The sequence below is a fragment of the Toxotes jaculatrix genome, chromosome 5 (assembly GCF_017976425.1).
Source record: "Toxotes jaculatrix isolate fToxJac2 chromosome 5, fToxJac2.pri, whole genome shotgun sequence".
Lineage (NCBI taxonomy): Eukaryota > Metazoa > Chordata > Actinopteri > Toxotidae > Toxotes > Toxotes jaculatrix.
Genome location: NC_054398.1, coordinates 28,450,382 through 28,461,283, shown reverse-complemented (window position 1 = coordinate 28,461,283; position 10,902 = coordinate 28,450,382). Strand labels below are relative to the sequence as shown.

Here is a 10,902-nt window from a genome sequence, read left to right as displayed (position 1 = left end):
TATGTTAGTCTGTCAACACTTTCTGACTCCCCTGCCCCGTCTGAGGCTCTCAGCTCTACGTCCACTGGCTCCTACCGAAGATGTAAATTTTTAAAAACATCTTTCAAACATGAAGTGTCTTCTTTAAAAAGAAATTTCCTCAAACAGCTGGTCACTGTAGTTTTTATGATAGCTTTTCCAACAGGAGAAAAATAGCACATTTGCTGGGGACTATTTTCAGCGGCGGATGAATCCTCATCTGGCACTTTAGTGAGGGATCCTTCAGCAGCTGTAGCCATCTGTATTCACAGCAGTTACAATGGATTCCAGTAGTGACCCACTTTAACAGTGAAGATAATTATCAACACATCCATGGGCTCAGTATGCTCCACATTTCCTCACACATACGGGTGAATGAGAGGCTGTGTGTTGGCGGCTTGATTAGCTGTTCAGCTTTGTCACACACAGCTGTTAGCCAGGCTCAAACCAAACCTCTGAATCACAGGTTCCAGCTGTTTTTCCTGATGGAGAAACACTAGAGTGAATCGGAACAGCAGGAAATTGAATCAAAGACAGAGTTAGATGAGAAGATCCACACCACGCTTATGAGTGAAGTATGGAAAGAGAGGAGGATGATTAGCTTAGCACAAACACACAATAAATGTAAAAATGACAGTTGGTGTTTTTTTAGGGGATAATGTGGTGTAACTGTTTTTTTTTTTTTTTGCCAAGTTGTTTTTAAAACTTGTGTTTCTGGTAAAGTTAATAAGATATGTGTTAATGAATCAGCTTGAGAAGAGTCAGAAGACGTATTTTGGACGGAGTCAGGCCGGACGTTTCCCCCTGCTCTCCAGTCTTTATGCTAAGCTAAGCTAACCGCCTCCTGATTCCAGCAAACCTGAGAGTGGTATCAGATTTCTCAGTTAACACCCAGCTGTTCCTACACAGCACAGCTCACTTCCGTCAAACCTCACGATATAACGACTGAAAAACTGCCATAGAATTAGTGAGAAGTGTGACTGAGAGCTTTTACCTGTTAAATCTACATATTTCTCGGATTGTTGTGAAAAACTGCGACTGCTGTGTACAGAGTTCAGTCACTGAAGTCTTCAGTCTTCACTTCAGAGCCGTTTTTTTAATCCTACAAGTGGTGACTGTGTATGTGTGTTTTCAGTGAATTATCCCTTTGAAGGAGGTTTCCAGTATCGGTAACAAAATAATTTAGGCTCAGAGGTCTACAAACCATCGTTCACAGCTCTCAACAGCATCTCATGGTCTCCATACAGCAAACGGAGCTGGCTCAGGTGTCACCAGGTGAACCTGTGGAACCTCACACACGTGATGACAGGTTGTTGTACGCGGAGGTGATGGTGGTGGTGATAGTGTTACTGCTGTCTCAGTTGTGAATATGAGTGTTTGTTCATGTTAACAGGTCGGGTTTCGTCTCTGCTGTCTGCAGATAACTGAGCTCACTCTCCTTGGGGAGAAGAAGGAGCTTTTTGCTGCATGAAAAACTACTTTGGAAAAATGACTGAAAACAGACTTTTGTCTGTTGGCACCAGAAATCTCATTTAACTGCTTCAGGTCAGTAAATAACTGTACATATGTAAAAGGAACTTTGTAGGGTGTTGTGTAAACTTTTTCATTTCAGAACAGCTTCATTATCAGCTCATCGAAATCTAAGAGGTGACAAACTGGATATCCAGCATAATAATAAATCCACACAGAGTCTACTCAGTCATTCCCAAAGGAAAATTTGAAAATATAGAATTTTTATTAGAAATAAATATCACCAAAGTGTCAAATATTTTTAGGCTGATAAACCTTATGAAAAAAGGATCTGCAGATTCAGCATCTGAACCCACAACTCACATGTAAAATGAGTCTGACTAGTTGTATTGAATTATATTAGTTGTATTGAATTATATTATGTGACATTAAAGTGGTAGAATTAATCAGCAGTAAAATAAAATGACCTAAAGTAAGAGTCTGTCCCCATGTCGGCCGACTTTCTGTGGCTCGATGCTGGAGCACTTCCATCCTGCCGTGGAGAAAATATTCAGAATGCAAAATGTGTATATATATATGTAGGTGGGTGTTCTACAAATAATTTAATTATTATTTATTAGAGACTTTCATAAAAAACAAACTCTCACAGCATTGATGAGGTCTGTTGGAAAGCGTTGAACATGTTATTTATAATGTTCCTGATCATTTTCCCTCAATCACACCTCAAGTTACACGACTGAGAATAAATCTGATTGTGTTGAAGCCTCAGTCCCAGTTTGTCCCTGCAGACCATGTGATGCAGAGACAACCTGAACAGGTTGAGATTTCAGGGATGAAACCTGAACGACTGTGGTTCATCAGCTCACAATGTGTTTGTGCAGGTGAAGGCGTCGGTCAAGCTGTTAACATGTTCAGCTACAGCCTGTTTCCTCTTCACTCAGCTGTTTGTCAATAAATGTATTTTTTTATACATCAGGCTCTGATGTGGATCCTTCCAGACATTATGAGCAGCATCATGCACCGGTCTCTTCTCCACAGCTAAAACAAGCCGCTCTCCATCACACTTCTGTGGGATGTTCATGTTCCCTGAAAACCAGGAAAAGTCCAACTTCACGTGTTCATGTTATCAGAAGCATCAGTGAGGTCACGTTACTGTGATCATGACCTGAAACAACTTTTTCATGAGGGTCTTTGACCTTATCTCAGCTCCACACATCAGCACACTGAGTTCCTGTGTTCGAGGAGCTGTGGACGCCAAACCTGGATTAATCCAACACTTGGCAGAAAGACACTGAAACAGAGAAACAGACGATCAGACAGACAGAAAATCGGCGAAAGAGGCAGAGGAGCAGCAGATGTTCTGAGACTGTTCTGATAAAAAGCTGAGTGCGCTCGACTCTGTCAATATTCTCCTGTCTGTGTGAATAGACTCATCTTCCTGATTGTTCTCTGGGGAGCTCGTCTCCTCTTTTATTGTGTGTCATTTCTAATTTGGCCGAGCTGTGGAGGCTGAGCCGAGACAGAATGAGTCCCGCTGTTATTCACCCAGGACTCAACGAGCGCTCAGCTGCCAGAGCAGCCAGCAGCTCCTCCAGGAAAAAAAAAAAAGCCCCCCCCCCCCCCCCCCCCCCGTTTTTTAAAAGGGGCAATCAGAGAGGATTTCACTGCTCTGTGGCACAGACTGACTGCAATATCATAATATATCTGCCAGGTTTCACCAGCTGCTCAGACCTCAGTCTGGCCTGAAGTCTGCTCTGGAAACAGGTTTCATGACAAACCCAAGACTTTTGGATGACGAAAAAGTAAAAGCAGCAGAGAAGAGCTGCCAGACACAGTTTGAAGCAGCAAATCAAAAAGCTTCCATGAGCACAGATGATGCATTTTTAATAAGACGATCAGTGTAATGACATGATGGTGCCCCCTACAGGCTGCAATATTCATCACATCCCCCAGTGTGAGACAGAGATTTGTTGGAATAAACAACACCCTGGAGTTTAACAAAAGTGTTTATGCAAGGTCAAGAGCTTTCAGCCTCACCTCATGGCATTCCTCAATTTGATCAGCAGGAGATCTCCCCTTGTGGTCTCATGGTTTTGCTGCCTCATGACTGAGCAAACAATCCACCGAGGAAGGTCATGAGATACAGCTGAGAGCACCAGAAAAAGCTAGAAAGTGGCCACAGGTCACAGGGCTCCCTGTGTAGGCAGGGAAGGGTTCATACAGCTGTTTTCACAGATGAAGTCATACCTCTCAACACCTGGAAACACACACTCATACGCTCCAGTGTTTTAACCTGTGTGTGAGTTGATGTCCGCACAGTTTAATTCTAGATAAATACACTGCGTTCATGCTCTGCCTTCAGTCCTGATAATAGGATGGTGCTGCCCTCTACTGACCGTCTGTAGCAGTGCAGCAGTGGGAACGATCCTGAAACAAGCTCCAGCAAATTCCTTTATGTCACAGACCAGGTTCAAGACAAACTGTTTCCTCACATGAAGATAATTCATTTCTTATTCCGCCATGTTTGTTTAATGTACATCAAAACATTTTCTCAAAGGAGAGACAGAAGAATTCTCACAGTAACGTGAAGTAAGATTCATCATTTTACATGATGCTTGCTCATCACAGAGATGGGACCCGGTTTATCTGCATTAGTCTCATTACCATGAAATTATGTAGAAAATTATTGTTAATGATGATGATGTTATTGTTCGTGTCTGTTTTGTATGTAAATGAAAAAAAGCATATAAAACGTCCGTTTAGTGATCATTTGTAATTATAGCACAAATGAGACTAAACACGGGACGTGTGAGCAGGTGTGTCTCTAACATCACCTGTAAATGTTAAACAGAAAAACAGCGGAGGTTTATTCATGTATTAAAACACGTGTTCAGTTCCAGCTCTGCCCCCTGGTGTCTGCAGAGAACAGGACAGGTACTGCGGCTGAGCCTCTGTGTGGCGGACAGGTGTGTCGGGTTGCAACTGTTCTCACCTGTCCCGTGACGTCACCCCCACCCCTCGCTCTTTCTCTCTGGATGTTTGTGTGTGTCTGTCTACGGATGTCGGGATGGGCAGCGGGGCGTCCGTCAGCGATGGATCCCGGCCTGAGAGGCTGGAGGCCGCGGAAGATGAGGCTGAACCCGCCCGACCCTCCACACCTGCAGGACGGAGCGACGACACCCTGCAGGTACACGTGTGTCTCATTTATCACTGGCAGCAGCGGAAGAAAGAAAAATCAGTTTTACACATTCTGTGTTGAAGAGCAGAGACTTTTGAATTCTGTGTCCTCAGGCGGATGAGCTGAAACCTGACAGTCACATTATGGAGGTTCAGTCTGTGAAGAGTGAGGAGAGCGATACACACAGGAAGGACGAAGGAGGAGAAGGAGAAGGAGGAAGAGGAGGAGGAGGAGGAGGAGGATCCACACAATCTGTCCTGAATCCAGCCATGACTGTGAGCAGCTGTTTGACTCAGGCATCAGTGACTGTTATTAGTGTTTATGACCATACTATTACTGAATCTCTATTAAAACATTAGAAATGATGGTGACACAGTTAAACAGAAATTAAATTAATATTCTGAGAATCCTGTGTTTAATGCACATTTACAATAGACTGACAATTTAGTATTTGGTGCCCAAAATACCTTTAAATGTGTGAGAATATATCAGTAGATTTGAAAACTGTAACTGAAAACAGCAAAGTAAATATTAATCACCCTGTGATGTGCTCAGATAAATCAGTTTAGGATGCTGCCGGTGCTGTATTTGCTGAACTTTCAGGAAACTGTAGCAGAAGGTGAAGAAGTGTCTCTGGACTTTGAGAGTTTCCTCCATAACAACGGGACACTCTACAGCTGCTTCAACCATCACGGCAACAGAGTTTATGTCGACGAGTCGCAGGTAGAACTCAAACACGTAGATCCAGCTGACGACGGTTTAATCTTGTTCTGCACTCATGGCTCCTCATTGTAAATCTGTCTTCACCAGAAACTGCAGCTATTTCCTCAGGAGTGGTACAGTCAGGGACGCTTCATCGCTACTGACAGTGAGGTCTGTGTGTTCCTGTTTATGAGAGGGGGCTGTGTTTGAGAAAGCCAGCGTCAGTGCAACAGAAACAGCACAGGCAGACAAAATATGTAAGTGCATGTGGAAAACATGCTGCAGGGTAAGAACTGTGATCAGTATTTTGTCCCTCAGGGCTCCGGTCAGCTGCAGACTCTGGCCAGCAGCCAGCCGGCGGTCAGGGAGGACGACCGCACCGGCAGCACCTATATCCAAGGCAAAGGAACCGTCATGACCTATATGTTTGAGGTGAGGCAAAGCTCCGTTCACAGAGTTCAAACTTCAAATTTCCTTCAAAGGCAAAATGAACGTAGACAAATCTGATAAATCTGATAAATAATGTTTCACATCTTTTCGTATGTTGTTTCCATTTTTTACTTACTGTTTGTAAAATGAAGGAGCTGAGATCTTTATCCACCACTAATCCTCAGCCCCTCTTTCCATCATGTCCTGGTGTTCTCCAGGAGAGGGTGAATGTCTGCAGGTTCTGGGATCCTCAGTCTGGCATCTGGCTGCTGCTGCCACTGCAGTGGGAGATGAACGTTGAGTTTGTTAAAGCTCGAGTCCAGCGAGTCATGGTGAGGAAGACTGAGATGTAACATTTCTCAGCTTCTTATGAATCAGTCTACAGCTACAAGAATATTTGGTCCATCTGTGATCTGGGTGTAATGTGAGTTTGGGTTTTGTTTGGTTTTATGTTCCAGTCCACGCTGCCGGGCCTGGTGGACCAGAAGGAGATCACTGCAGCGCTCAGACAGTGCAACTACGACCCTGAAGAAGTCATCTCCATCTACCTCACCATGTTCGGAGAAATCCTCCTGCAGGCTTCACCGAGTGGAGACCACAACTACACCGATCTCAACTCTTTCAGGTCCACAGACACATTAGTGGCCATTTTTGCCTGTAACGCTCAGTGACTGGAATATTTTATATTAGGGTGAAATGTAAACAAAAGTGTTTACATCTCGCTTTAACCCAGTAGAGCCCTCCTGGAGCGGGACCGGGTCATCGAGGATCTGAGGCAGAAGCTCCAGATCAAAGAGAAGGAGGTGGAGAGGCTCTTCCAGAGGAACAGCTACCTGGTGAGGGAAGTCCGCTACCAGACTGACGTGGTCCAACACCTGAACCAGAAACTGGCTGAGCTGGAAGCTGACCAGCAGGAGGCCCGAGAGAGGATCAGATCTCTTTTGAACCGCCGGGCTCCTGCTGTCCCCGCCACCAGAACCACCATCAAACCCGCCGTGGACCCCACCCAACTCCGCCAGTTGAGCTGTCTGACCCGCGAGCTGAACGTCTCCAACAAGCAGCTTCAGTCCACAGTTCGCCAGGCAATGGCTGACATGAAGAACCAGCTGGAGCAGCTGAATGGCGCCGTGATGAAGCTGGCACAGGTGGAGCAGGAGGCGGCTGGGGAGGTGGAGGAGCTGCGATCCCTCTACAGGAGGGAGGCGGTGGAGAGGAAGAGCCTGTACAACAAACTGCTGGAGCTGCAGGGAAACATCCGGGTGTTCTGTCGCTACAGGAAGAGCGTGGCCTCCAGCTCCTGCCTGGAGAAGGGGGACGACCAGGAGGTGGTGGTGGTTCAGAAGGGAACCAGGAAGAAGTTCCAGTTTGACAGAGTCTTCCCTCAGAGCAGCACACAGGTAAGGAACCCAGAGGAGTCTTCATCAGGACAAAACTACAGCAGAATATGGGGACGCCATTGTGTAATATTTCCATGAGAAAAATGTATAATTTAGAAAAATCGTAATCTAACGACGATAAAGTCATTTGATGAGAAACTGTTGTAGTAAACAGGTGAGAACAGGTGAGCACAATCTGTCAACCTTTACCTGGATGAACTAAAGTTATACATATATTAGATATATATATGATTATATATGTTATTAGGTTTTAGGACATTGAAATGTATCAGCCAGGATCAGCTGTTTGCTCTGAATGTTAGTCTTGTGATCTCACTCAGTCTAATTATAACAACGCTTGGATTTTGGAAAATATTGTGACGTTGATTTCATCCATGTCCTGTCGTCTCTTTGGATCTGAAAGAGCGGATCTCAAAGACTGGACGTACAGGGACAGTCTGACAGGTTATATTACAGAGTCTGAGTTAATTCACATGAAGCTTACAGTTGAATCTAATCCTGCAGGAGGAGGTGTTTGCAGGAACTCTGCCGGTGATAACTTCCTGTGTGGACGGATATAATGTCTGTATACTGGCTTATGGACAAACGGGCTCAGGGAAGACCTACACCATGATGGGGACCAAGGAAAACCCTGGAGTCAACATCAGGTAAGATATGAGGCTTCACTAGAAGGAATCGTGACAGAGACCAGGACAGATGAGACAGGGGACGTAAAGGACAGATGCATCTGGTGGACATTAAGCTCACAGTTAGAACACCTGACTACCACAGAGCCACCATTAGTGCTACTAGGTCCACCAGTGATTCCCCTGAGGAGACAAATCAAATCAAAGCATCAGCTGACCTTAAAAATGTGACGACAAAATCAATTTAAAATTTTGATCATAAAATAACTCTGAGAGAGGAAGATCATAAAATGTGGCTGAAAGCTCTGATTCACCCTCTGATCCACAGTTTGAGCACCTGCTGATACGTCCCACAGGTTTTCTGTCCTTTAATGTTCCAGAGAGGGTTGATGTCCCGCTGTGTAAATAATATTGGTTAAATATTTCAGGCTGTTTGATGGACAAACACAGGTCCCTGCCTGGGACGTGAATCGCTGTCAGGGACCAAATGAGACTAATTGTGTGTCATTGTGTAAAGTGTCACCTGACAGCAGTTCATTAATATGTGATGAGGTGAAGAAACAGCTGAGCTCTGACAGGAGTCAGTTTACAGGGAGAGGTCAGGTTTCCTGTCAGAGAGGAGACAAACAGCAACACAAACCTCTGCTCATCGCTGTCTCCTGTTCCCTGCTCACACTGAGAGGTGTCGCACACTGGCTGCAATACTGTGTGTGTGTGTGTGTGTTTTCTCAGGTCTGTACGAGAACTGCTTCGCATTTGTGCAGAAAAAGAGAAGGTGTCCTACACTCTGAAGGTACGACAGTGGATTCACAGTTCATTTAAAAACAAGAAAATGTTTCGCTGCTTTCATCCTGTTTAAACAGATGAAACGATGCCATTTAAACTGAAGTTCATCCAATCAGCGTAGTTTTTCAGTAATACTATTTACAATGTTTCAATAGAAAAGCGTTGAGAAATGGAAATTAAAAACAGCTCTGATGAAACTGAAAATGTCACCAGTCGCCAGAAGACGTCCTCATCATAATATTAAAACCTCTCCTAATGTGGCCAGCAGAAACACCAGAGCCTTTCACTGATCTAGAGTTGATTTGCACAATCCACAGCGTAGACCAGTGAGGATGAGGCGCTCATTATTTTTTTAACTTTACACTGACTCTTTTCAGATTTCTATGTTGGAGATTTATAACGACACTTTGAACGACCTTCTGACCAAAAGCCCTGGTGCTGCTCTGGACATTCGAGTCCAGGGGAAGTCAGTGTCGGTCCCAGGACTGACCCAGACCCAGGTCCACACCGAGGCTGACATCCTTAACGTCATGGAGACGGGTGAAAAGAACAGAAAGATCGCCTCAACCAAGATGAACATACAGAGGTTTCACAGATTCACACATTTAGAATTAAAGCTCACATGTTAATCACTCTGATAGATTTTCCTTTTTTTATCATCAGTGGTTTTATCTGTTCTCATTCTTCTTCCTCCTCAGTTCACGGTCTCACCTGGTGGTGGCGCTGGAGGTGGAGGGTTCAGACGAGGTTTCGGGACTGACGTCTCGGGGAACGCTGACCTTGTGTGACCTTGCTGGATCTGAGCGGATTTCCAAGACCGAAGCTGAGGGCCAGAGGCTGGTGGAGGCGGCAGCCATCAATAAATCACTGACAGCACTGGGACAGGTACACTGACTCGCTGAGGGCTCACCTGTCCCGCTCACCTGGTTCAGTTCTAGCCGTGTGGATCTAGTTAACTCAGGTTATGAATCATCTCTCCAAACTTCCTCTGTCCAAGCGCTGGTGTTGAAGCAGTTAACTTTCAGATTTTATAACTGACCATATTTAGATATTTAAACCTGTACTTAGGTGCACAGGTACATTCAGTAACAGTTACACCTGTGGTGGGTTTAATACAGCGCCCCCATCAGGGTGGAAACCAAAATGAATAATTAATAAGTGCTGTGTGAGGTCAGAGGTGGCTGTTGTTTCTGCTTCAGGTGTTCAGCGCTCTCAGGTGTAACGCCCTGCACATCCCATTCAGGAATTCCAAACTCACCCACCTCCTGCAGCCCTGTCTCAGCGGAGACGCCAAGGTAAACGCTGACACTGACACCTAATAGGGTCTGTAATACCACACTACCTGATAGGGGTATTTTACCACAGGGGAACTTTTAAAAGGGTTTAACACACAAAGATCACGGTGCGTCCTCCTCTGTCAGCAGCTGTATGCTGTCTGCTCTGGGAGGAGAAAATAACCTGATGATATTACCTGGGTTATTTTGACAGACTTTTGATTTTTAACAGAAAATCCTTTTTTACAGACTGTGGCGTGAAGTTTGAAACACCTGATAGAGATGGGCTAACAAAGACACTGTTCAGTTATACTGTAGGATCCAGTGTGTCAGGGCATCACTGCCTTTGCTGCACAGATTGTGGCCATTTTTTAAATCTGCCTCTTGTGAGGCCCCCACCCCATGAAAGGGCAAAGATAAATCAGTGGAGATGCTATGAATTTAAATCTGAGCACTTAACGTCCGACTGTTAGAACTTCACAGAGTTTTAATTTTCTAACCATTCATTAACATACGTCTCAGCTTTTACTTACAGAGGAAGTTAACATAGAAAAACAGCGTCATGCTAACCTACAGCTTCTTAGCTCAGAGTTCAGACTGCCTGTGTCTGTGTGGTTTCTCTGCAGTGCTGCGTGTTTGTCAATGTGAGTCCCGACATGAAGGATGTGGCGGAAACACTGAGCACGCTGCAGTTTGGTTCCACCATACGACAGGTTTCCCTCGGTAAAGCGACGCAGAACATTGTCCCAGCTAAGAACAACAGGATGGCCAAGAGGAAGGAGGAGACGACGAGCTGAAGCTCGACCAGGTTTCGGCTGCAATATTTATTTCACAAAAACAGTTAGAGGATGCTTTTTGTTCCTCTGTGTCTTCGGTGTATTGTTGTGTCACAGCTCAGGATTTTGGTACTTTAATGGGTTGAAATAAGTGTTTAAGCTGCACTGCGGAATTTGCGCTGCTAATAGAATTAACTATAGAAAACAATTTTTACTTTAAGTAATAAAGTTAATATTCAAGAAAAA

General features: G+C 44.8%; 1 protein-coding gene across 1 annotated transcript; it reads left to right on the top strand.

Moving 5' to 3' along the window:
• Nucleotides 1-4,555: 4,555 nt before the first annotated feature.
• On the top strand, nucleotides 4,556-10,813 carry LOC121182590 (kinesin-like protein KIN-14S). The gene is made up of 14 exons (XM_041039185.1): nucleotides 4,556-4,675; nucleotides 4,780-4,974; nucleotides 5,270-5,389; nucleotides 5,477-5,539; nucleotides 5,687-5,800; nucleotides 6,016-6,129; nucleotides 6,256-6,422; nucleotides 6,534-7,194; nucleotides 7,699-7,841; nucleotides 8,553-8,613; nucleotides 8,984-9,192; nucleotides 9,305-9,491; nucleotides 9,806-9,901; nucleotides 10,507-10,813. Exons 1-14 carry the CDS (start codon nucleotides 4,556-4,558, stop codon nucleotides 10,675-10,677), a joined length of 2,421 nt encoding a protein of 806 aa, XP_040895119.1. The 3' UTR covers nucleotides 10,678-10,813.
• The last annotated feature ends 89 nt before the right edge of the window (nucleotides 10,814-10,902 follow it).

What these genes read in the sequence shown, in the direction of transcription:
- LOC121182590 (XM_041039185.1), top strand. Translation starts at nt 4,556, where the DNA reads ATGGGCAGCGGGGCGTCCGTCAGCGATGGATCCCGGCCTGAGAGGCTG. An exon ending in GGAGCGACGACACCCTGCAG is followed by an intron (nt 4,676 to 4,779) that starts GTACACGTGTGT and finishes CTGTGTCCTCAG; the next exon opens with GCGGATGAGCTGAAACCTGA. An exon ending in TCCCTCAGAGCAGCACACAG is followed by an intron (nt 7,195 to 7,698) that starts GTAAGGAACCCA and finishes CTAATCCTGCAG; the next exon opens with GAGGAGGTGTTTGCAGGAAC.